Source organism: Nymphaea colorata, chromosome 11 (genome assembly GCF_008831285.2).
Source record: "Nymphaea colorata isolate Beijing-Zhang1983 chromosome 11, ASM883128v2, whole genome shotgun sequence".
Taxonomy (NCBI): domain Eukaryota; kingdom Viridiplantae; phylum Streptophyta; class Magnoliopsida; order Nymphaeales; family Nymphaeaceae; genus Nymphaea; species Nymphaea colorata.
In genome coordinates, this window is record NC_045148.1 from 1,600,234 (window position 1) to 1,627,263 (window position 27,030).

General features: G+C 38.2%; 2 protein-coding genes across 2 annotated transcripts; both read left to right on the forward strand.

Moving 5' to 3' along the window:
• The first annotated feature begins 3,174 nt into the window (after positions 1–3,174).
• Positions 3,175–6,108, forward strand: LOC116264825 (probable mannitol dehydrogenase). Its single transcript, XM_031645235.2, has 5 exons — positions 3,175–3,487; positions 4,526–4,639; positions 4,718–5,231; positions 5,358–5,511; positions 5,769–6,108. Exons 1-5 carry the CDS (start codon positions 3,231–3,233, stop codon positions 5,966–5,968), a joined length of 1,239 nt encoding a protein of 412 aa, XP_031501095.1. The 5' UTR covers positions 3,175–3,230; the 3' UTR covers positions 5,969–6,108.
• A 5,563-nt stretch (positions 6,109–11,671) lies between these two features.
• Positions 11,672–26,936, forward strand: LOC116264620 (sterol 3-beta-glucosyltransferase UGT80B1-like). The gene is made up of 14 exons (XM_031644946.2): positions 11,672–12,269; positions 12,590–12,744; positions 13,669–13,908; positions 15,100–15,211; positions 15,349–15,519; positions 17,334–17,397; positions 18,148–18,205; positions 18,373–18,547; positions 20,621–20,751; positions 23,101–23,203; positions 23,676–23,752; positions 24,826–24,873; positions 25,354–25,503; positions 26,448–26,936. The coding sequence occupies exons 1-14, from the start codon at positions 12,056–12,058 to the stop codon at positions 26,640–26,642; spliced, it is 1,893 nt and encodes a 630-aa protein (XP_031500806.1). The 5' UTR covers positions 11,672–12,055; the 3' UTR covers positions 26,643–26,936.
• The last annotated feature ends 94 nt before the right edge of the window (positions 26,937–27,030 follow it).

The window sequence follows — 27,030 nt, forward strand, 5'->3', positions numbered from 1 at the left end:
TCACTGCACACAATCCGCTGTAGCCTGAGTACTAGAAGTTCGTGTTCGTGTTCGCGTCCATGTTTGCATTGCTAATGATCTGGTTTTGCTTTGAAGATTTTATCATTTTTCTGTTTGGGGTTCCATCAGATGGTAACCTGCAGGTAATGTTAATTGGTATAATAGAGTAATATTGATTGCCTCAATTCCCATCTCTCATGTCCTTTGGTTAATTTATTTCGGTGCACAGTGCATGCACACGCCATAGGCGATACCAGTGCAGAGTAGTTTATTACCCTATTTTAGTAAAAATTTTCAATATTTTAAAATTTCTAAATTGATTTTAAAATATAAAATATATAAGTAGGGTTGTTCAAAGAGTCAAGCCAACTCGGGTTCGGCTCAAACCCACCTCGGTAAAACTCGACTCTTTAATAAACGAGCGAGCCCAAGTCAAACAATGAACTTGCTTAATTCATAAGCTCGTGAAAAAAGAATATTTAAAAAATACTTCCCTTTTTTTATCATAAGTGAAAAGGCACCCTAATAGTCTCATGTGAGGTTAGCAACCCACACATTCTGTGTTTCTCATGCCGAGCCCAGCCAAGCAGAGCTTAAGTTAGAGAAATTCAAGCTCAATCAAGCCGAGTTCACCGTGAATATATATATATATATATTTATTGAAAAGAAGGCAGCATGAAAGGAGGCACCGTTTTTTTTAAAACGTTGATTTATGTAGCGTCTAGACGACACCCTCAAGAAAGTTGCATTGTGACAATCAAATTTTTCAAAAGATTGGTTTTATGATTTGATTTTTAGACTTCTGATTGTTTGTTAGGTGCTATTCACTTCATTTTCAAAATGTCTCTTTCTAAAGGCACAACCAGACATTTTTTTTCATGAAAATAGTTAAATAAATTTTGAATTGACCACCAGACATTGACACATTGACTCTGATTTTTTGGGCTACCTCACCTCTGGACCCAACTTCACGTAAATTTTAATACTAAATTAACCTTTAAATGAGTAGGCTCCGTGGAACATATGCCTTATAAAGACCCCACCTGCCTATATGCTCCTGTATAACAATCCGACCCACTTCTGGGCTCGGGCCCCTGATTTGACAGATCACAACTCGTCCCCTAGCAGCTTCGGTTCCAATCATAAAAAAGATATGAACCAGGACAATCATCTCATTAATGATCGATACAGGACTAAACTTCTGAGATGTTACAATCCACCCCCTTAAGGCACACCCGTCCACGCGTATGAGACCAAAGGTCCGAGTGTTGAAACTGCTCTGATACCATTATAACAGCCCGACCCACTCCCGGGCTCGGGCCCCTGGTTCGATGGATCTCAACCCGCCCCCTAGCAGTTTTGGTTTCAATCCTAAAAATGCTAGAAAGCAGGACAATCATCTCATTAATAATCTCCCTTTATAAGCCCTTGAAGATCCCTCACAATGACTAAGCTTTTAAAGTGTTACACCCTGTCTCTTTTAAAGCTGGACCCAAACACACCTCAAGCTATGTTTTCCTCCAAATCTCTGTTTTATAATATCATCCAAATGAATTTTGGCAAAGAGTGAAGAGGGTTCGAGCCTAGCTTTTTCACGAATTACCTTTGGGCTAAGCTCCAATTCTGAAGAGTTTAGTCTCTTAAACGAAATTTGGAGTTATAACCTCACATCTGAATTGGAACATTATTGGATCTCGTTCTGATATTCGACCCAATTACATGTCTGTACCACATTAAATAGATCCATTTCCATCGCTACCCAAATCATTTATTAACTGAAAGAAAAATTTACAAAAGACAACCTAAAGTTTGAGCCAATAATAAGTAGGCCCTCAACCTTTCAACTACCACAAAATAAGCACTTAATTTTTTTTCAGGGAGCTCACAAAGTGCCCCTTTGCATAAAGAAATATTAAAATGTAAGATTAATTTACAAATTTAAACTTTAAATTCAAATTAAAATTTTGAAAAAATAAAAAAAGAGACCTATGCAGCGAGGGGTGAAAAGCAAAAACAGTTGGAAATCAAGATGTTTAGTTTTTGTTTAATTGCGTCGAAAGTTTATCCAAAAACCAGATCTAAGCGCAGGAAACATCGGAAACCTGCTTGGAAATTGTGTAACGGTGATTCCAAAACAAAAGTTTAAAGATTTTCCGTCGATTTTTAATTCATTTTTATACTCAAAGAATCTTAAGATCGGTTTAGAAGATTTTGAAACAAAATTTAGCCAAAAAATGTTAAGAAATCGATTGGATTTTCATCAAAATCGTTGTTGCATGTGCTCTTCTTCTTTTCTAGTGGCAAATAATGCGTTTTGACTCAAAATGTGGGCCTGCAACTTGATTAATAGGTGTTTTTTCTTGAAGACATTCTAAGATTAGGTTTGGAATGATTTTGAATTGAAAATTGAGGAAAAAACAACAACAATTGACTATATTTTGTGTTAAAAGTCAAATACTGTCATTGCCAGTAGATTTTTCTCAAAATCTAGGAACAAACTTGAAATTTTTAGCACTAAATCGGTCGATTTTTGGTTGGTTTACTCTGTTTAAGTATGATCTCCAGTATTCTAGAACCAAGTTCTTGAGTTTTTAGTTGATTTTGTCCATAAGTTTCATTTTTGACAATCCCCTCTACCCATTCTATGAACAGCAAGCCGCCGTCGATGCCCTTTCTGCCGGGCGAGGGTCGGGGTCTCGACCTCTTTGGTAGAACTACGTTCTCAACCTTCACTTTCCAGCAAAGGAGGTTGAAACCTGACAACAAACACATTATTTGAACATCAAATCCCTTCAGTGAAGCGAGCTCCCTAGTCTAGCCGCGTGGTTGCACATGTCCCCTTTGCTAATGTTGTCGGTGTAATCAACGAATTTTTTTTTACATTTCACATAAATTCCCGGCAACCACATCTTGGAGATCCGATCTAGTTTACAACAAGTGAGGCTCCGTCAGAGCAGTGACTGCTCTGTTGTCGCCAGATTAATGGCTTCCCGTCCTTCTCGACGATGGTGCAATAACTTTACCGTTCGAGGAATATGAGGCGAGACCGTCCGACGGGTGGGTGAACTCGATTACACGTCTTTCCGGAAGTTGCTAAAAGCCCAGTTCCCAGTTCACTGGCCTTCATCTCCAGTCTCCATCACTCCTTTTCTCGTCTCTTCCGTTTGGTTGCTGCGTGGGGAGAAATTAATAAGAGAAGCGTGTGGCATCAGCTGTGATGTCAGCCGGAAATGGTTGTGAACGTAGGGCCCTCTCATCTCTCCCTCTTTACTTTTCTAGAAGCTGCTCATTTGAAGAAAAAAGAGTCTGGGCTAATCCTTAAAAAGGGTGAGAAGGTGGAGAAGTTGAAGATAAACCACAAAGTGCAGACAGAGAGAAGGAAGATGGTGGAGTCTCGGGAGGAAGAGCACCCACAGTCACAGAAGGTGTTTGGTTGGGCCGCGAGAGACTCCTCTGGTGTTCTCTCACCCTTCAACTTCTCCCGCAGGTTCTGATCTCCCACTCCTACCTCTTTCTTCTTCTTCCTGCTTTGGTTCCTTGTGTTGGGGAGTTATTCGCGTTTTGAGCTTCCTTGGGCAGTTGTAATATCCGAAGGCTAATGACGTTGGTGGTTCTTCTGATTCTTTTTCCACCACTGACAGTGTGGTTGGTTCTCTCTGCTTTTGCCTTCTGATTGGGTGAATTGTTTGTGTATGAAAGAGAGAGCGAGGAAGGAAGGAAAGCAGACCAAGTAGAGATATGTGAACAAACAAAAACGAGAGACAATCTGTCTCGCAGCACAGAAAGTGGGAGTGGAAAGAAAGTGTCAACAAAAGAAGTAGGAAAGAAGAAAGTGGAAGAGAAAGGGAAGGCGTGCTATGTTACGGTGTCGTCTTCTTTCTTCTACTTCCTCTTGTGCTCATTTTCTAGATTTCGTTTCTCGTATATGTGGCCTCCTCTTCCCCATTTGCAGGTTGCAGAGAGAGAGAGAGAGAGAAATAGAGTTCCTATTTCGTTCTCCGGTCCCTCTGTTACCCTTCTTTTTTTAGCATAGCAATGTCTAACTCACGTCAAGCCCCCAAGGGTGGCGGACTTGGCGCATTCTTGAGACTCGTCTTCAATTCGAATCCTGTGGAGACTATTGTAAGTAATAGTTAGAAAGAGATATACAAGAAGGGAAAATGGGAGTTAGATTAAAAGTAAAGCGATACACTGAACAAACGAGGAACGCTCCTTCACCAGAAAGGTGAAAGCAGCAAGCTCAGAGGGAAAGAAATATGACAGAGAAGTTTTAGTGGCTTTGCACAAGAGGACATCAAAATATCAAATAGGTGAATGGTTCGTAAATACTTTCTTTAATTCGGGGGGGCAGCTTGGCAAATGACATAAATGAGTTTGGTCGCGCCGTCTGTTCTTGGCAATCTTACCTGCTTTTTCTGGTTTTGCCTACCCTTCTTCTCTACCTGTATGAGAAAAAATTTCACCGAGACAAAATTTGCCCTTCTTCTCTACCTGCGATCAAGACTTAATCCCACTCCACCTGCAGGGCCAACCTTGCCGATGACGTCACCCTGAAGATCCTTTACTGCGGCATCTGCCACTCCGACCTCCACACGACGCGCAATGAATGGGGCAACACCATCTATCCCATCGTCCCCGGGTATGGCTTACCAGGATCTCTGAGAATTCTGCAGTAGTTGTTTTCGCAGTGTCAGTGAGGGTGTGAATTTTTCTGCAGGCACGAGATCATAGGTACTGTGACGGAGGTGGGCGCCAACGTCACCGATCTCAAGGTCGGCGACATCGCCGGCGTCGGCTGCCTCGTGGGAGCATGCCACTCCTGCGAGAGCTGCGAGGCTGACCTGGAGAACTACTGCCCCAGGCTGGTCTTCAGCTACAACTCCATCGACCACGACGGCAACGTCACCTACGGCGGGTACTCCGACCGGATCGTGGTGCCCAGCCGGTACGCCGTCCGGGTGCCCGAGGGGCTTCCGCTCGCTGCTGCAGCGCCGCTGCTCTGCGCGGGAATCACGGTGTACAGTCCCATGAAATTCCACAGGATGACGGAGCCCGGGCAGCACGTCGGGGTGGTGGGGCTCGGGGGCCTGGGCCATATAGCGGTAAAGATGGCTAAGGCCTTCGGTATCAGGGTCACCGTGGTCAGCACGTCGCCGGCCAAGGAGAAGGAGGCGATCCAGGGGCTCGGTGCGGACGCCTTCCTGGTCAGCCGGGATCCGGAGAAGATGAAGGTAAGCAACTAATGAGCGTGTGGCTCAACCATTAACATGGACGAGCATCGGTTGGAAGCTGCTTCGCTTCAGCCATTTCTGCTTGCTTGGCTTATAAGAATTTCTTGTCCTCCGGTTCATCTTCAGGCTGCTGCTAACACTATGGACTACATCATCGACACTGTTTCCGCAGCACACCCGTTGGACCCATTGATGGCCCTTCTCAAGCGCGACGGGAAGCTCATCATGGTGGGGGCGCCAGACAAACCTCTAACCGTCCACGCTTTTCCTCTAATTTTCGGTGCGTAAAAAATGACCAAGCTTTTGCGACCTAACTGCGCGGCACACCGCCAATCATAGCCGTCTTTACTTCACAGAAGTGCAGAACCTTCGATTCGATACTTGGTAGTTCTTGATTTCGAAGAACTTTCTTCTGTAAAACGTGATCATGCGCCATGGTCCTGCTCAAAACTAATGTCCTTTTCCTGCTGCTAATTCAGATTGGTATTTTTACCGGATCGTTCTCGTTTTGGCTGAACAATTTTTGGTGTTGATCAGGGAGGAAGGCCATAGCCGGAAGCATGATTGGGGGGATGAAGGAGACGCAGGAGATGATGGATTTCTGTGGCAAGCACAACATTACTGCAGATGTGGAGGTCATCAACATGGATTACGTTAACACCGCCATGGATCGGATTGCCAAATCGGATGTCAAGTACCGGTTCGTCATAGACGTGGCGAACTCGCTTTCAAAATAGAGATTGTTCCCATGGCGCATTCGCTAGAGGAGCTGCTTCTCCTCCGTTCCTAGCCATGTAATGTTGTTTACTGTCGTCATATCGTGTGCTTGTTTTAGCTATTGGTATATACTGATGATAAGATGCGTTGGAAGATTTACGTGGTTTTGTTCCATAAGTTGTGATTGCTTTGTTGAAAATGGTAAGATGGTTCATTTCTATTCGAATTACGAATGCATCTGCGCGCAGAAACATCTGCTTTGATGAAAATGGTAAGATGGTTCATTTCCTACCGTATGTTACTTACTCTTGCCAAACGGGCTCCTAAAGTTTCAAAAGACTAGGATTTTTTTTTTATTTTTGAGAACAAGTCTTGGCTATGAAACATGATTGTTAACAAATCTTGACAGTTTTGGTTATTTTTTATTGTTCCAAGCAACTTGAGACTTGTCGCCCCTTGTTGATGATGGTCCCAGGGGTGGAGCCAAGATTTTTTTTAGGGTTGGGTCAAGACAATTTGTGGGTTGGGTCAGGGTCGAGTCAAGAAAAGTGATGAGGAGCGATTGGTCGGACCAAATTAAAAAAATTTGATTTTTTCAATGTAAAAAGAAAAAAAATTCTTGGCTGGTCCTAACGCATCTAACCATATCGAAATCGAAATGCACTAGTCACACGTCAAGACAGTTGAAAAGTTAATCCTTTATCAAAAGTGTGGGGATAAAATTGGTCGGCCGGAAACGTTTTGTAGCCGCCGACCCCATCCTACAGCCAATATGGAATCAATGCAAGCAAAGAAAAAGCTGAATTGACATATAAAACGTCGATTGGATACACCAAATTTACAGTCTATCTATCTCGTGTTGAGGACCAAGTAAATCACAGAAGGATTTGTAGCCTCTTAGACCCAATTACAACTCGAGAAAGATGAACTTTTTAAGCCTTTTTGGTGTTATTTATATATATGAAAACGACTGTTGCTAGTGCGTGACAAAATCTTGTTATGGTCACTGTATGTGTTCATAGTTCCACCAATACTTATATCCATATAAATATAATTGCTGTTTATTCCACCAATACTTATGTCCATATAAATATAATTGCTGTTTAGCATTTGATAATCAATTCAAGACTGGGAAAGCTTTAGGTTATTATTTGTGGCTTTTTTCTTCCTTTTATCACTTATATACTTTTTTTTGTTCCACAATGACAATCATCTTTTTCTGTTGCGTTGTCTAAGTGTTAAAATCCGGGTTGTGAACTTGGCAGAACTTATTTGTTGAATGTTAGAAGTTATATGCCAACTTAGCAAGAATGAGAGAGAGGTATAGATTCTCTCTAATTCATTGGCAAATTTGGTATTTTAAATGCAAAAACAAAGACAAAGATCACTGCTATGAATTTATACCAGTGCAATAGTTCTTTTCTGATTGGGGAAATTGAGGTTCTCATTGCGAGTTTAAGTTGCATGAGCCGTTAGGTGCACGCAACAAACATACACCACAAGCAAAAGGGAGATATTTTTTTGAAGGCATTTTTGTCAGTCACTAACCATACTGACACACTAAATTTCATGCACTAGTACACCATGTAATATAGCTAACTTAGTACCACAAGTAATGGCATCCATTGACTAGCAGTTTGGGTGCAGCACATTGCCAGCAAGGTTATTGACAATTTTTTTGTTATAGTGAATTGGAAAGTACGTAGATCTGAGTTATTAGGGGACCTTAGACTTCTCTATACCGGTGAAACCTACGCCTGCTGTAGGTCCTACCACCAATGACATTAGTTTGGCTACTAGGTCTCAGGCTATTGCCAGTTTATTGGCCATAGCAAAGAGTTACCTTTTTGTTGCTAGTGCATTCGAAAGCATATCGATCCTCTCTTTGTGATCGCGACACTTATGGCTTGATTAATATGAACATATGTGGTATGAATCAAGAGATTTTTGTGCCAAACATGTGAAAAGAATTGAGTACATGTAAGTAAGTATGAGAGCATGATCAATATTTGGGTGTGTGAGAAGCAATTTTTATCGTGTATGAGAAAATAATTTTTTTTTTCCATGTTTTCAATTTTGCCTCTTTAAAGAGGAGAGCAGTTAGTAGTAAAAAAGCCAGCTCCTAATTGCCAATCACAATTATGCAGCCAGATTTTCCTCATTCATGGAAAACATGTGCCCAATGTTGTTAAATGCGATGAGGCGAGGCGAAGGGAAACAAGCGATGTGGAAGCATTATGACCAAAATTCTCAATCATATGTATTTATAAAAATAATAAAAAAAAAATTATTGGATTATAAATGTTATGCACATCACGCTTTCATTTCAAAAGCCAAAATGTGATCATGTCAAATATTCCATTTGGATATAAAAATAATGTACATAAATACAACATGTTTACTAAAAACAAAAACTTTATTTTTTTGAATCATGTGTTTAGTGAACACAAATGTTCATTTTCTATCAATGCTGTCTTTGGATTCTTTAATTTGCAACCATAGGGTTAGGCATTTCCGCTTCAAACCTGCTGGAGGATCCCTCCAAAGTTTTATTAAAAGAGCCAAAAACACTATGAACAAGTGTAGAAAAAAGAATAGCAGCACATGAAGAGCAAGAAACAGAAAACCACTGCTAGTCAGCCCTGAGAGAGTGCTCAGGTCAGGAGTCTGGATTGTGTTCTTCCTGATATGCATCAGATAGAGTTAGGCAGTCGATAGTAAACTTTTGCAAAATTAAGTTAGGATACACATTTTTAGAAGTCTAACTCATGAAAACGAACTTTGAATTAAACAATTAAGATTTGGTGGTGATTAGAAATAGTGTTGACCTTGTTTCCAGTTAAAAAATTCCAGCATCAACCCATCAATGTGGCATTCAAGAGACTATAAAGGATGGATAAATTTCCTCCAGTAAAAGTTGAACTCATCTGTTGGGGATACTCGACTTTTTCTCTCACTCATGCAGGTAAAAAATCATTTTACTCCGTAGCAGTCATTGTAAGGTTAGGTCTTTGAGCCGAAGCAGTCAAAAAGGTGAATTGATCTGAATTGGCAAGAATAGTAAAATTGGCTATATAAAATTATTAAAATTTATTAAACTATTTAACAAAATAGTTGAAAGTCTGAAAGTTGAGACATAGCACCTTGAATCTGCCATGGGATTGAATCGATTTTCTATAGTGAGGGAGACACTCATAGTATTGATAAGAGATGAACGGGTTATTTTGAGAACAAGACCGGAAGCTTGAGAATTGCACAAGGGGGTAAGGAAGAGAGAGTTTAAGTCAAACACATAAAAAATACATGTGTGAGTGCCAAAGGTAGAGAAATGGCTGCCGGAGTGTTAGTCGGAGAGAGAGAGGAGTGCCGGAGAGGTAGAGGGTCCACGGTGAGTTCGTGCGTTCGCCGGAGGGAACCCTTGGCTTTGAGACGATATTCTTTTTGACTTAGATATGAAAAGATTGAAACCTTTTTGTTTAATGTTGAAAGGAAGCTGGCGTTGCAAATGGGAAACGATGTTCTCAAAGGGAAAAAGATGTTTAATCCATGCGCATCAGGCGCCTCACGGCTTGTTTTTGGTAAGTTAATGAACCCAATAAACACGGGGACCATGGGCGGAGTCAAGGGAGGGTCCCCACTTGTTTTTTTTTTTTTTTTTAATTTACATCTAAATTTAAAAAAAATTATTTGTTTTATATAAAATTTTTAAAAATAATATTTCGGTCCATGTCAAAATTCTAAAAACTTTAATTTGATCTCCTCATGAAAAATTTCTAGCTTTGTCCCAACCGAAGCCTATATATAACGCATTTTGATGTACATGTATCAATAGTGTTTGCCTTGTGTGACTTTTCAAACTCAAATCTTTTGCCAAGATACATCATTTTGGGTGAGCTGCAGGGTACACTTTGAAAAAAGGGACAAATCTTTCCCTCTTTATTCGTCCTTATAGGGTTTACGGCATGTTTGGTTGGAGGAAAAGAAAAGGAAAAGGGAGGGATTGCTCGGGAAAGGGAGGGATTGAACAATCTCTCATTTGTTTGGTTGGCTAATTAGAAAGGAGAGAAAGAAAGGAAAAAAAAACAAAGTGTGTTTGGCTGCGAGGGAAGGGAAAAGAAATGATAGATTAGTGTAAATCCAATCCCCTCAAATCGGATAGATTGAGAGGGAAAGGAAATGAAATAAAGATGAAAAGTTTTTTTTGCCCATAATACCCATGAGGACCCACGTCTAAAAGAAAAAACTAAAAAAAGATTTTAGACTTTTCTTTTCTTTCCTTTCCTTTCTATCTAAACAACATTTTTAATCACTTCTTTTCTTTCATTTCCATTTCATTTATTTTTCTTTCATTTCTCTTTCCTTTTCCTTCCTTTCTGTCATTTCCTTTCCTTCTCTTTCCCTCCATCCAACCAAACAGGGCGTTAGAGTTATGTTAGAACCAAGTGAACTTATAATTATTCCTTCAATTTAAAAACAATAGTCTTTGTCACCTTTGATAGTCCAGATAATAGCATCCACAATTACTCCCTTCAGTTGTTTAAAAGTAGCATCTGTCATTTTAACAAGTTCAGTCTAGAGAATAGCGTCCACAAAATCCAATTGATAGATAAAACTCTCACCAACTCAACCAGCGAGGAGTACCAACAACAAACATCTTTTTCACTATTCTTCTGGCCGTTGAGAGGTAGAGTTTCACTGTGGTTTTCAGGAAGAAGCAAAGTTTCCCGTGTTTAGTGGATTCCTTTTATTATGAACTTAATTTTACTTAAACGTGATCTCTTTCGTCATATCAAAGAAAGGAACTCTGAAATACTGATATCGTCACTCTATAAAAGTTCGTTCCTTGAACCAACTACATTTGAGAGAGAGAGATGACCAGATCACCGGAAAATCAGCAGTACGCTCGAAAGGCGGTTCGACGGGCGACAGGGGACAGTTCCGGCAGTCTCTCTCCCTTTTTTTATTTTTCTCGGAGGTAAATAAATCAGAAAAATTGAAATCAGTTGGCTATTTTTGAATGATTTTTTTTTTTTTTTAAATTTTGTGATGCTGCATTTCATGGCTAAAAGCTGTGACGAATCAACTGCTGTCCCAACATGCACTATTTACAACGATTTTTAATGTTACAAAATACAAAAAAAACCACCTAACCATAGAGATTCGCCTTAATTCTTCAAATAAATCATACCTTTTTATTCGTGTATAGGCTATCTTTAAATTGTCGTCCACATTATCTGGCCGTCGATCGGGTAGATGTGATATCGACTTAATTTTTAACGTTTTGAAGCCGTTTTTCACGAACTTGACTAGAGACTCTACACGTTACATAATGTGGAATTCCATTAAATCACGAAAATATGTATTGAATCGAATTTTATGACAGATTTTTTTTTTTTAATTTTAGCACTCTACACATTATGACTACATTTATGCATTTAAAAATTTATCCAATATTCTTAGGAAAGATCACCGTTATAGGAGGATTCTCTTCCAGCTGTTCGCACCGGAAAGGACAACAAATATATCTGCTGAAACCGGTCGTCAATCGGTAAAAAATTATTTGGTAAATAATCTAAGTATTTAACTGCTAATTTCTTACTTTTTGTGACATTTGGTTGCTTGCTTTCGGGCTACGCATATTTTTTTCCTTCTTTTAATGGTGTCTTTAAAGGGAAAAATCATGATTCAATTTCTGTAGGTGGAAAAAATTAGCTTCGTTTTGAGACACTTTCTGTTGTATCGCATTTGATGGATTTTTAGTGTTTCATTTCTTCCATTTATGTTACTTCATTAAGTATCGTACAGCTATTTCTTTTTCTTACTTTCTCCTTGCTGTGCGCTGACAGATTAGTTGAAACTCGCGCCATCCGTGCTTTGACTTGTAGGTAGAGAAAAGGGAGGAAGCAGGGGAACTCCGAATTGTTTTGACTCAGAGCAAGACCTCAAATCATCCCAATGCCGCAAGGATTGGGTTGCTGAAGAATGGTAGTTTGATGCCTATCAATCATTTCCTCTTCGAAGGATCCACGGGGTCTCGAAGGCCCTTCGTGGAATTCGGCTGCGGATTCGAGTTGTAGAAGTAGGGATTGAAGTGTGGAGGTGAAGACATGGAGTTTGACGGAGATTCTGCTGAAGAAAATGGGGATGGAGTTGCTGCATTGCGTAAGGAGACGAAGGAAAACTGCGATGGTTGTTCCGCAATCGGGGCCGAATTTGCTCCCGATCGAGAGTTTGCACGACAGAATGGAGTGGAGGGCGATCCTTCGTTTGTCTCTTCAAGTGAAGTCGAGAAATTAGCAGGAATAGGCTCATGGCTCCCGAGTAAGTTCTTACCCTTTTTCAGTTAACTGCATGCATTTATAACGAGAGTCAGAGGTGAGCGGGAAAGATAAGTGCATGATGGGGGTTCAAGAATTTGAGGCTAGTTTCTGTTAGTAGCGGACTAACGTCTAAAAGTAACTACCAGCAAGCTGAATTATAATTGGTGCAAGTTGAAGATGAAGTAATACTTTTCTCCTTTCTTCTAAAACTTATAGAGGTGAAGAGCGGCACGAGAAAATCGTTACTAACACTTTCATGCGCAGTGACATCAATGGAAACTGTTTTGTCCCTGAATAATATTCACCGCTATTTTCTTTCAGGTCTTGAGAACTGCAGAATTGCTCGACTCAGCTTCAACGCTTATAAGAAGCTGCCTTATGGTGGTCATAGCTTCTCCATATGCCGGTCGAAGTCCGAAATAGAGGAAAGTCGAAATTTTGAATTGAGATTGGACAAACTATTGGAGACCGAAAAGGTGCGTTTGCTCTCTCTCTCGTCGCAAATCCTGCTAATAATCCAACGCTTTTCTTCGTAGTCGTGGTGCTATTGTTATTATATGATAGATATGGTCCTAGAACGAGTTCTCAAATGTTAAGCTGAAAACGTCTTGTTGATCTCTGGTCTTCCAAAAACGAACTCCCAAAAGTAATAGAAGAAACAAATAACTGCGATCCTGTAATTTTCTTATGTTCCTTCCCGTTCAAGCATTACCAATTTGAAATGGGGCGGTACCTTACCTACCATATTTGGGTGAGGGCACCAAATAACTATGGGCATTCATGCCACTAATGGAATGCTCCTACCTTCTTAATTTAGTAATTCAGCAAATATCATGCTTCCAGCAATCAGCAACCTATGTTCCTTCTGATGTGCTCTGAAACAAATACTTATATTGGGTTGTTGAGGCTTCAAAAGTGCATTGTCGTATTGGCATATATGGCTTCGCCGCTTCGGGTAATACATTGGTTGGTCGGGTAATACATTGGTTGGTGGCTTCGAGTTGAACCACCACTTCAAACAACAATATACGTCTCTGGTCGCCTTGGAAGCTTTTCTATCTAATAGTTAGCAAACTATTGTCTGATCGGCTATACATTTTTCTAGTAATACTGGTCAATGAGTCATGAACAATGTAGGTATGTATTTGGGTTCATGGCACAATTTTTGATGGCTTCATAACAAACTAAAAGAGAACCATCGATTGCTCCACACGAATGCAAAAGGTCCAAAATGTACTATATATATCAGTTCTGTCGTTCCCAATTTTACTAGTAAAAAATAAGCAATTTCAGCCAGACTTCCAATGAGTCAGTATATGAGTGATTGAGTGTCCATTGCATGCATTCATGTGTTTGCTTGCAGTAGCTACTAGCTGAACCCTGCCTTCTGTGGTTATCAGAACAAGATAATTGAGCTTGTCAAAGTCCAAAAGGATGGCACGGTGGAGGTTGATGTTACCAAAAATGAACCTATGGCTTCTGAATTACTAGAGTTTGATGCTGCTGATACACAACACATTGGTGTTGGAGAGGGAGCAATTGAATTCCATAAGTCAATTCCACGGCTCAAGATTGCAATGCTAGTTGTTGGAACCAGAGGAGATGTGCAGCCGTTTATTGCTATTGCTAGGCGTCTTCAGGTCCATCTATCCCTACTTGATTTCCTGGCCCTTTTTGTTGGTGTGGATGTGTCTATAACAGAATAATACTTCATCTGTTCTTGAAGTTCATTTACTTGTTAATAGCTTCATGTTTTACAAGTCACTTACAGTTGATAGACATTCCTCTTACAGATCTTCATGCAAAGTGTTTTTAAGCTTCTCATCACGAGGATATGAATTAATTTACTGTGAAACTGCCTTAATTGTCTTAAGCACATGACTACCAGTATGCAAAAGAACACACAGCTCCTATAAGAATCAACTACAAATATATTCCTCAAACCTCTTAGTAGAGCTTCTTATTCAAACATTTATGCCACATTGTTATACGAGTCAAAGAAAGTTGGTTGTCATATTATATATGTGCCTTATCTTACTTGTAGGGAAAACTATATTTGCAAACTATCATGCTAAGAAAATCATACAATTGTATTTAATATTTGGAAAAAAAAAAAGAAGGCGCATTTCCAGAAAAAATATCATACTTAACAACAAAAGGAAAAAGTGACATGCTAGAATGTATGCAGAACAAGTTGCAGAAGTAATAGAACGTGGCTGATCTCTATTAATCTTAAGCACAAATAACTCCTGAAAACACTCATTATATCCACCACTAGCAACAAACAACAAATTCTTAAGTTAATTACCTCCTTTGTATTGTTTAGGTATTCAGCATTGCATTACTTCCACAGATTTCATCACCTTGAAGTTTTGCACCACTTTCCATTAACTTGTAGGTTTAGTCCTCGCCTCTTATAACATAATCATCAGATGAAGGCTTCAGATCAAGACCTTCAAGGTTTCACCTATATTATGCTGATTTGGACCTGATATAGTCGTTCAATATTGATGGTCTACATTTTCTTCTTGCCAACTCAAAGTGTAAGCATGTGGCCTACCCTATCCATTTTTATGCTTGTCGGAAGTACAAACTTTAAATGGTGACTTCTTTTTTCTTATCCAAAAAACTTGTATTTTTTTCCAAAAGCGTTTTTCTGATCAGAGTGCAACATGCCTGAGAAAAGAAATTGCTATTTACTTTTAGATCCATCTGACTAAATATTTCATCTTTTTTTTTTCAAAAGTAACTGTTTCATCCACCTTAAAGATTATCATTCGTTTGCAATATTTTTTCCATGATATTGCACTAACTTACAAGACTTACTGCAGGATTTTGGTCACAAGGTCAGGTTAGCAACTCATGCTAACTTTAAAGCATTTGTGGAATCAGCTGACATTGATTTTTATCCCTTGGGTGGTGATGCACGAGTGCTTGCAGGATGTAAGCAATCTTATGTACACTGGTGTTATAAAGAAAAGACAAACCCTCTGTCCTTTTCTTGTGGTTTTGGCAGTCTTATGGCTGGTTGAGTTTTAAATTGCTACCTGATTTTAATGTTACGAGTCTTACATATACAGATATGGCAAGAAATAAAGGCTTTTTGCCATCTGGACCAGCAGATATAGCACTTCAACGAAAGCAAATACGAGCTATTATTGATTCGCTTTTTCCAGCATGCACAGAGCCTGATCCTGATTCTGGCTCTCCTTTTAGAGCCCAAGCAATTATTGCAAATCCCCCTGCTTATGGTGAGTATCTAATTTCAGCTACCTCCCAAAAACTTACCTTGACAGTATGTGTTACCAGATGAAAACAATCTTATAATTGCTTTTCATTTGCGAATGAGCAAATGAAGCTGTCATTGAAGACCAAGTGCAAAGTAAGAACCAGTAATGCCACATCATCTATGTCATATGGGTGTAGTTATAGTATGGGTATAGGTATAGCGGTACGGGTACAGACACAATAGTTTTGAAAATTGTGGATACGCGGGTACGACAAATTTTTAAATTCCAAAAAAATGATAAAATGAAACAAAAAAAATTAATAGTTCATATTTGTAATCCCATAAAAAGGTCTATAAACAAACATCAAACAAAACATTGTTTATCATAAGAACACTATCATTATCATCATCCCATGATTCTAGCTATTCCCAGTCAATGTCCATCTCGCCCGCCTCTTCTTCCACTGCCTCAAGCACATTAGAAGATGCTGATGGAATAGAGGGTTCTTCGAATCTTGAACTAACAGCTTCAAATGTGTCTTATTGTAAGTTAAAGTCCTCAACATTCACATCCCAATTTTTAGTTTCTCCTTTCCTACAAGACAAAAAACAAATTGTAACTATTAGCGAATAAGAAGAGAAACATCTAAATCAATAAATCGTATACTTATTTACCTATGTTCTTCTTTGTTTCATGAAAGAAGCCAAAGGTTAGAATGCACATAAACCAGATCTTTTGCGAGTTTGCTTGTGAGATTATTTCGTTTCATATTATGGATTTGTGAATATGTACTCCAATTTCTCTCGTAGCATGAAGATGTAGCAGGTTAAACTAGCAATCTGAAAGCAAGGTATTGAAGAGTAGGATAAGCATGTCCATGTTTAATCCACCAAAAAATAGGTGGATAATCATTTTTATCTATAGCTGCACACACATCCTCTCCAATTCCTGTAGAGAACTTTGCAAACTCATCGCGAGCTTGGTGATTTTGATGTAAATCAATAAAAATCCTATTAAGACATGCCAATCTATTTTTTGATAATTATGAATCCTTATGTAGTGGGGTTCTTCCAATACCAATACTTTCTATAGCCATTTGTTCCATAATATTTTGGATTCAATGAATGTGCCATGCATTGAAGAGGAGTGCTACTTTTATCTCATTTTGCAATCAATATTTTATGCACATGATAAAAAAAGGCTGAATCTTCAAGTGAAATATATTTTTTTTCTCGTGCTTAAAACTGACCTCTTGGATTTTTTCAATCATACTGTCCCACATCTCATAAACAGAATGCAATGTTGAAATATTGCAATCAAGAGCTCTCAACATCTCCCAAATAGGCTCTGTGAATGCCAGAAAATAAAAGATTCTATCCCACCACTTATCATCAATAATCAGGTTTTTTTATCGTTTGAACTTTGTCATCATCATCAGCATGATAGCAATTCCAATCATCATCAGTCACCATACTGATCAATGCACTTTTAACCTTTTTCATCCTTTTGATCATAACAATTAAAGAAGCAAAACATGTCTCTACAACTCTTAACAATTTTAGATCAGAATGTTTGTTATAAATGAAAATTTGCATGTTGATTATTTACTTCAATGTCTTAGCCGTACCTGCTTTTGTGTACCCATATACAGAATAGGCATAAGTATTATAAAAGCATATGCATGGGTATTCCAATCCAGCCTTTTAATGCTATGTTACTTTCTCTTGATGGTGTTCTGTGCATGTGATCTCAACATGTAACTATGAAAGTTTCTTTCAGTTGATGCAAGGTACACATGCCAAGTAACATAGGTGTGGTTTCATTTGTCTTTGCAGGGCATGTGCATGTTGCCGAAGCTCTTGGAGTGCCAATACATATCATCTTCACCATGCCATGGACGTAAGTTTGAAATTTTAAACATTTGGCTATTTAAAATGGTTGCATTTATAGAAAGGTAGAATACGAGATTGTGATGCAGCTGAGATCAGTGAAGAGAGCATCTGCTGAAATGCACTCTGTTCCATGTGAAAATTTTATTTTGAATTAGTTGCAAACCACTAAACAAACTTTGGATATGTTCTGTTTCTATTTAGTACTGGCAATGAGTTTCAGATAAGATCATTTGACTTGTGATCTTGGATGTTTTTTCTCGATCAAGGTTACGGAACAAATTTGATTGGGGGAAAGTTATGAAACATGTAACAAAGTTATGAAACAAACTTACTGTTTTAGATTGCAGCGTTACATGATAATCTGCAAAATCCATGTTTTAAGAGTTAAAATGCAAACAATCTACTATCATTTTTTGACTTGTTGCCTTTATATTTTTTTGTGTTTTTTCTTGTGGCCTATGGATGCAAAAGTTGGTGTACTCTTGTCTAGTCATACACAAAGTCCCTGAGATCCTCGTTGTTATGTCTATGCTTTTCATCTGATGGTTTTGTACAAGTTGTGATAAGCCATCAAAGGAAGAAGCAACTAAAGTGAGTCATTGACCACTTTCTTTTTTTCTTGTGTCTTTATTTGCTCCCTCCAACCTGATTGCCTATTGACAGTTGAACGCTGTGTGCATGAAAGTTATCTGATCTAAGTAGCTGTTCTAAAATGGAGTTGTAATGGATTTTTTTGCTTGAATTTGTGCGTAGACAGTCCAACACAGGAATTTCCTCATCCTTTGGCAAGGGTGCATCAAACTGCTGGTTATCGAGTATGTTTCTTCACATGATTCAAAGTAAAAAAAATTGCCTCTTTCGTATATTGGCGGATTCATATATATGAGCTTTATCTGTTAAGTTTTTTTTTTTCCCTCTAATTGCAAAATTCGTTCTTTTGTAAGGCATAGCTTACTTATGGGTTTTTGCTTATTTTTTCCAGCTTTCATACCTTGTTGTGGACTTGCTAATATGGTGGTTTATAAGGGATATTGTAAATGACTTCAGAAGAAGAATGAAACTTTCACCCATTGCATACTTCAGTACATACCATGGATCCATTTCTCATTTGCCAACTTCATATATATGGAGTCCACATCTTGTGCCAAAACCAAATGGTAAGTGCTGTCCTTCTAATTTGATTTCTTGACAATTGATTTTCTTGTGTTGCATCAATATTGAGATTCTGCTCTAGTCTGTAGACAAAAACGGTCTAACTTATAATGGGATAATGAAGTGCATCATCTCATTCTTCTCTTGTTTAAACTGTGAAGAGGACAGATTGACAATATTAATAGTAATAACTAATAACAATAATAATAAGTCAAGGATTAGAAAGTGGAGTAAAGGAAGAGCCCAGGAAAGAACCGAGGGATTAAATGCAAGCGGATGAGATATGACCTTCCATAAGCAACAATCTAAGAGCCCAACTGCATAAGTATCTGCCATTGAATCCTTAAAATTACTTGAGAACTGTAGATTAAAGGTTCTAAGTGATGGCTGTTTGTCATTCATGCACACTTTTGCTGAAAGTCATGCATGGCACATGCATTATGTTCTGTCTCCCGTAGATAGCCTTGTCATTTAGTACTTGCACTTCTGAGCATAATATGAAACTCCGTAGACTGGTTTTCATTGTAATCAGTACCCGAATATGCTTGTTCAACTGCAGCAGAATATTAAGCTTTTTCTCCTTTTGGTTATCACTGTTTTCCTACTGTGAATCTTCATTTTTGGTTGATTCAATGCTTGGACAGTGCTTTGTTTTTTTCAACCATTGTCTTCGCCAACACAAAGTCCATATGTTGGCCTTTTCCATCTTTCAAATTGAGGGCTTAGGTAACCTTACATTATGTAAAAACCTGCAGAAAGCATGGTTTCACACCACATGCATGGACAAACAAATGATTTGCATGCACAAGTTTTTCTAAAGGGTATCTTCTCAAGTGGATCAAATGGTGGAAGGGTTCCCAGGCAAAGAAGCAAAAGACAAATATGAGTGCAAACGCATACACATACAAGTGCATACAAAAACGATCTTGGATAACTTCCTGGGTGTGTTCTATATATTTTTTTTTCTTTTTCATCAAATGGGCTTGCATCATTTGACAGCTATAAATAAATATTTCATTTTTTAAAAGTTTCCGCCTTTTTGGAGTTTTTTGAATATAGTTCAATTTCCTGATGTTTTCTTTAAATATTTTATTAACTAATTTGAACTTTAATTAATAAAAGTAAAAAATTTACTATTTCACAATTTTTTATTATATTTGTACTTTTTTAATTTTTTGAATTCCAAGTTTTTCCAAAGAAAAGAAACTTTTCAATTAATATCCGAGAAGAATCTAGCTGATAAAAGTACAAGAAAAGTAGTTCGCACAATTGTTTGCATACATGCTTAAGAGAGTTTTTGTGCTTGGTCCTTCCAACTATTTGGTGCCTAAGTGAACCTGTTTCACATAAGTTTTTTAATCTTCCGTTGTTTTTTCTTATGTGCTGTTTATGGTCGCCAGTGCCACATAGCCCTTTCAGGGAGTAACCACCTATCCTCCCAACTGTGCTGTGTCTGCTGACTGTTTTGACTTAATCAAGAAATGAAGTGTTCAAACCAAGAAGTTTCCACATTCCAAAATCTTACTTCTTAATGAAATGAATAATAGTTGAGTGACTGAAGACCAGTGCTTACTGAATCTAACTTTTTTCTTCATTACCTTTCAACGTTTAATTTTAGACTTTAATCACGTGGGTGCTAGCACCATATTAGCCATTGTGATAATATGGAAGTTGAACTCATTGGATGCCTTCGTGTTGGCAATCTTGCTGAAACTAACTGCAAGCTATCTGGGTACATGTGACACGTCTTCTTTCCAAAGTGTTCACATCCCCCTATCTATATGCTGAAATTTGTTGCTTAATTTCTCAATGAAGCATCATGCTGTCCTGTTGGTTGTTTCTGACTCTCTGCTAAGAATCACTACCTAGAGTGCATTTTAGATGATCAAACTGAGATAGTTTCATGGTTTCGACTGCCGCTGGTTTTCACAAACAGATAGTTTCATGGTTTCGACTTGTTAGATGTCATCTCCGACAAAGTTGTATGCATTTCTTAACTGTTTTGGAAGACCAATCTTCACATGTACTTTGTTCTTATCAAAGTTAACTTGAATCTGATTTTCTGAATTTATCTACAGATTGGGGCTCCCAAGTAGATGTTTCTGGGTTCTGTTTCATGAACCATAGTCTCAACTATCAGCCGCAGAAGGAGTTTCTGGAGTGGATACTATCTGGTGCAAAGCCCATATATATAGGTTTTGGTAGCATGGTATGATTGCTGGGGCTATAAGCTAAACATGGTTAAGTTCATGCTTAGAGTTAATCATCATGAGGCATAGCATATGTTAACCACAAATCCAACTAGGACATTAAAAGAAAATGCTGTTCTTAGTATTTTCTCATGAAAGAAAAAAGGAACATTGGTGCTTTATGTTATGATTACTACCTTGATGATGTGATCATGCCAGTGCCCAACTATAGTACTTGCTCAGGATATTGTTTAGGTGCTCACGATATCAATATTGCCTTAACAAGTCATCTTTGTGCAATCTACCGAACCTTTAGCTTTTGTCTTTAGACACCTGCCTTCAACTGATGCAATGTGTTGTGCTTGCTTATCCAGTCTTCTCCAATATTCATCTCCTTCGGGGAACTTTCTGTGCTCCAGTTTCTTTTTCTCATCTAGTACCTACGCTTCGGGGGTGAGCAAGATGAGTATTTCATCAAACTCTCCGGTTGAAAGCCGAAGCCCCCACCTTTCTTCTCATCGCCTCAAGGTACCAGGCTCACTTTCGATGCCTCGGGATGATTCCCTTGCTATGCTTCAACTTGCGTAAGCACAGGAGAATTGATGCCATGCTATGTCACATAGGTACGGGTACGGGTGCCGGTGTGGGTACGGGTACGGACCATTTTCAAAAAATTTGGGTGTGGGGGTACGGCCGTGCACACATGCGGCCATATTTATAATATATATATATATATATATATATCAAAAAATTTCAAACAAAATAACATATTCACACGTATATATATATCAAAAAATTACAAACAGAATAGCATATTCATAAATCATGATCCAAAACAAGTGTGGAAGTAATTAACATACAAATATTTCAGCTTTCTTGATAAACAAGTCACAACTCAAGCCATGGTTAAAGAGGAAATGCTAAACAGGTAAAAAGAACATGCTAAACAAGTCAAACTGTAAAACAGTAAAAGTCGGTGCAGGCTGCAGCCAAAAATTACTGATTTAATCATTTTAATGATAAAAAAACATAACAGTTAGAACAGAAACATAGCATTATAGCCTATAATGCTATTTTTCTGTTCTAAGTTATTTACATCAGGCTTAGCAGCACTCATAAGCCTTGAGTAGCTGTCTGGCAGAGTCTTGACGACCGAAACCAAGAAAACAGAAACAGAAAACAAATAAAAACAGTCCATAGAACATTCACTTATTCAGAAGACAGACCAAATTAAGATGCACCGTTAAAAATTTTAAACGAACAACAAGAAAACAAAAAAATGTAAAAACGAAATCAAAACGACATACAATAGATTAATAAAACAAAGAAAGGGACTGTAAGATGGGATTTGAAGAACCAGAGAAAGCTACCGGAAAAACTACTGAACATATGGTTGTAATCGCCGCCGGAGGAACAAGTTGCAGTCGACCATCGAAAACACAAGCGTCAGTCGAGAGGATTCACAAGAAATAAGCAAAATACTGTCGCCAACGCCACCTGCCGTTGCCGGTCGCTCCTGCAGTCGCTGGTCGCCATCATTCGTCCACTGTAGTTGTCGGTCGCCAAAGAGATTGCCGCAGTCGGTGAGAAATGCGTCGAAGGAGGAAGAAGACGTCTTTGGGGTTTAGGGTTTTCAACCATTTTAACGTGACATGATGTTTAAAACGTTAAAAGCTTAAAATCATCAAAATAAAAAATGGACAACTATGGACTCGGTCAAAGTTGACCGAGTCCGAAATTGGAGCACCCACGGGCACACCGGTACCGTACCCGTACCATGCGGGTACTCCTCCTTAAGAGGAGAACCCGTGTGACATAGATGCCATGGGAGCTCGAATTGGAGACTAACCATTTACCAACCCCTGCACCGTCCATTTTGCCAACCCCTTTGGGTATCATTTAATTCCTACACTTGGAACCTATGAATATGAATCAAAATTCAAAAAAAAAAAAAATACTTACCAGACGATGCATGTACATTTTTTGAAAACATAGTTTTCCGACCACCTCTACAAGTGTCTACTAAAGATATAGAATGTGATTCAATAACCCAGAGCAATTTCCCAAAAGATCAGTGTAATGCATTTCTCAACTGCTCAAGGATATTATACAACCTTTACCTTGAAGTAGTATCTAGTGATAGAGATATTAGAACTATATAAAAGAAAAAAAATGAAAATAGATTATTAACATTTTATATGACAATCTTTGGTGAATACATTTAGGTCCTATTTAATCTGTTTATGGTAATGTTATTTGCACCAGTTGCATGTGCTGATTATTTTATTTAGTATATCTGTGCATTGACTTAGAATACCTTTCTTTATTAAATATGGCATGTAACATGACTAGCTTTACTGTTTGTGAAGCCACTTGAAGATGCTGAAAGGACAACAAGTATCATTCTTGAAGCACTAAATTGTACAGGACAAAGAGGAATAATTGATAGGGGATGGGGTGGCCTTGGCAAGTGTAAGATTGTTTTTCTGCTGAAGTACTCCTTGTGCTTAGCGTGCCTACTTCTGTTATCTGATAACTACCCCTTTTTTTCTGCTTAAGTACTCCTTGTGCTTAGTGTGCCTACTTCTGTTATCTGATAACTACCCCTTTTACATCTACTTTTGAAACATATCATGAATGAGAAGGCCCTCTCAAGCTATTCTGTTATTATAGTGTTGTCCTTTGTCTGATAGTAATTTGAGGTATGTCTTAAAGTATTTTCTTGAGAGAAATAAATAGTTCTACATGACATGTCAAAAATGCGTTAAGACTTTATTTTCTTTTTGTTCCTCTGGCATTGGATTGCTTGTAGAACTGTCTATTGCTTACATGTATCAGTCACATTTGATCATTTCATTTTCTTAACATAATTTATGTGGCTTAAACTTAATAATTTTGCGTATGCCTACTTAATCATTTAGTTCTACTTTTTCAAATTTTGCAGTTCCAGAAATATCAGACAATGTTTTTATTCTTGAAGAGTGTCCACATGATTGGTTGTTCCCTCAATGCTTTGCAGTGGTGAGTTATGCATCCATATTGGACTTCACTCAGTCAGGAAATACACAATCTTTGATGGTACCTGGGCATAACTGAGTTTGTTGAAATTCTAGTTTTAGAATATTTCAATACGCACAGATGTGCACTTAAAAACATATAGGTGTACCCACATTTTTTAGATGAATTTTCTTCTCCCATATCTGGACCTATCAATGATATCTATCATGCTTTCGGCAAGTTATGCTAATTGAAAATCAAGTTTTTTGTGGTTTTCCATTTTATATGCAAAGAATTGTATACCTGTTCTTTGGTAGCTGGCATGGTTCAGCGTTGTCTTGTCTGTTTCCATGTTCATGCTTCATGGGAAAGATGTATGGGTGCAACAGTGACTAGAAAAAGTTCTTGTTGGAATATATGAAGTGATAGGTCAGTTCAAAAGACAAACAAAAAGATCTAGTTATACAACCAAATTTTTTAGATTGGCTGGTGTAGCAGGTGAGCTGGTACTTTGCTTGTGTTGGCTCACGTGGCTTTGATGAGTTTATATTTTTCTTGTTTAGCTGGTGTGGATGTGGCAGAGGTAATGCATTTCACATGCTTGCTTTAGAGTTCGGGAAATATAACTTAAAACCTGGCTTCAATTTGAACAGCAGACTACTTGAAGCAAAATGTGTGCTATTGGTGGTTTGTACATAATCTCCTCTTGGATCTTTACCTCAAACTTTATGTGGTCCTGGGATGATGTTCCATACATGAACTTTGCACTGAGGTTGGAACATGCCCAAACTCAAAGATGAAAGAGTTCGAAGTAAACAAGAATATTTAGAGAGATGAGAGAAAGGAAAAGAAGAATATGAAAGAGATAGGGGAGGGTCTGTTGAAGATTAATGATATTATGGTAGACAACCATAATTCCCGTTGCTTCTCTTCTTGTTCCATAAGTTATCAATGTTGTGACATGAAGGACAAGTGTCTTGTGGGTACCATAATATGGCTTACCTACAAGTTTAGGGTTGTGATTGAGAGGTATTCTTTATTTCATCCTGTCTCTGCATATGGTATTGATAACGTGATTTCTGGCTTCAACACTATAGGTTCATCATGGAGGAGCAGGTACGACAGCCACGGGGCTGAAGGCAGGGGTAAGAATCTCCACAAAAAGCTACTCTCACGTATCCTAATATGTGGATGGTTTTATATTTGTTAAATAGTTTATGCCTAAGCAAGGTGGCAGCATTCAATAAATAAAGGATGTCATCCCTACCAAGTTAGAATAAATAGAAAACAGTACCTAAATTAGCATATTGTATAAATCATCAACTACAAAAATCATCGAACACCATCAAAGCAACTTCCACATGTATTCAAGGAGAATACTCAAATTGTATGTTGAAAACGGATTAAAACACAGTAGTAACAAAAGTCATTCTTTGCCAACTCATCATTTTCAGATATGAGCCTTCAGTACTTTTTTATTAATTATTCATTCAATTTTCTCATTTTCAAGAATGCTCCATATTCAATTTTGAAGCACAAACATATCACTATTTCTATGAAAGGTTCCTGTCAGCCATATGACGACTAATCTCATTGCTCGTTTTCTATTTTCAATGTTTTGACAGTGCCCTACTACCGTCATACCATTTTTTGGTGATCAATTCTTTTGGGGTGACAGAGTACACGAAAAAGGTGTTGGTCCTGCACCAATACCTATTTCTGAACTCAGTGTAGAGAGATTATCAAATGCAATCAACTTTATGCTTGATCCTGAGGTAATACTCCCAAACAATGTGATACTTTATCATGCCTTTCTATAGTGACGGATAAACATGTCATTTGTGCTTCGTGTAGAAATATTTTTCACTATTGTCATCATATTGATTGTCTAAAGCTGCTCAAGTGCAAAGCATCTCATAGAATCAAACCTATACTGCGATATTCTGGAAGGCTTTAGAAGAACATTGATACATGCATGAATATGCAGCCTTCTGCTGCCAAATACTGGTGCTATCTAAGAAAATGAACACCTTCCTCTTAACATTTTTTTTTTTGCTTAAACAGTGAACAGTTACTTGAAATATAATGCCTTATCTTGTTTGGTTTTGTTTAACAGTTTTTCTGTTTGCCTTTTTGACTACTCTGTGATGAATGGTTGCTTAGCATGTCCGTCGGTTAAGGAATTATTGAAATATATACATTCATCTTTTTCCTCTGCATTTTAGGTTATTTGGGCTATTTTTTTTGCAGGTTTGACAATTGTTTTTGTCCCATGACATGGATATTCTATTCTTACTTTCATTTTTGTTAGCCATTTGAATTCCTGTTCTCTGTTTATTCTCTTAACTCTTGATCGAACTGTTGCGTATTCATTTCTATCGTGACTTTCAATTTGTAGATCGCTTGCCAGCTATGTGCATCATTAGGTTGACACTTTTATTAGAGGAGCTGTTTGGTAGTTGCAGGCCTATGGGCATTGGAATAATGCTTTTCTTCTGCGTTCTCTTTGTCGACATCAACTGGGAAATGGCGACAGACTTGTTAGTTGTTATGTTTGTGTTAATAACTCAGCATTGAGTCTATTGATTCAATGAGAGTTAGGGCTTCCAAATCTATGATATTGGTTCCCTTTTAGATACATAGTACTAGTGCCTTTCTCAAATGTTCAAGCAGTGCTTCTTAACCTATGGAACTCATCCGCCCTCAAATCGTCTTCTAGGTGAAAATACGAGCACTGGAATTAGCAAAAGCTATTGGAAGTGAAGATGGTGTGGCTGAAGCAGTAAACTCCTTTCACCGTCATTTACCTCCAGAATTACCATTGCCGGCTATCGCCTCAGAAGAAACAGGAAACCCCGTTCAGTCAATAATTTTGACAATGGAGAAATGGTGGTACCTGCCCTGTATCTCTTAGGTTTTTATTCCTGATAAAAAGGACTTGGTAATATTCTTTCATTGTTTTTTGTCGTGCTCCTATTTTTCCTATAATTTTTTAATGTGGGGCATGGCATTATAAATAAGAAAAGAAGTACAAAAGCTATCTTTCCCGCTCCATTAAAGGAACTCCTATTTTGATTTGGTTCGTATAATGATGTAACGCACGTGAAAAGTGGATCAAGAAACAATTAATTTTGTTTCGGTATCGTCTGTATGTATTCAGGTTATCATTGTAGATAAGATATCTTCATCAGTTCCTAATCTTCATTCATCTTCTGGGGCACCTGAATTTTTGTTATCAGTCATCGTTCAACTGTAGCCAGAGTCGTGATCCGCAATCGGAATTGATTACCGACTCTTAGTTT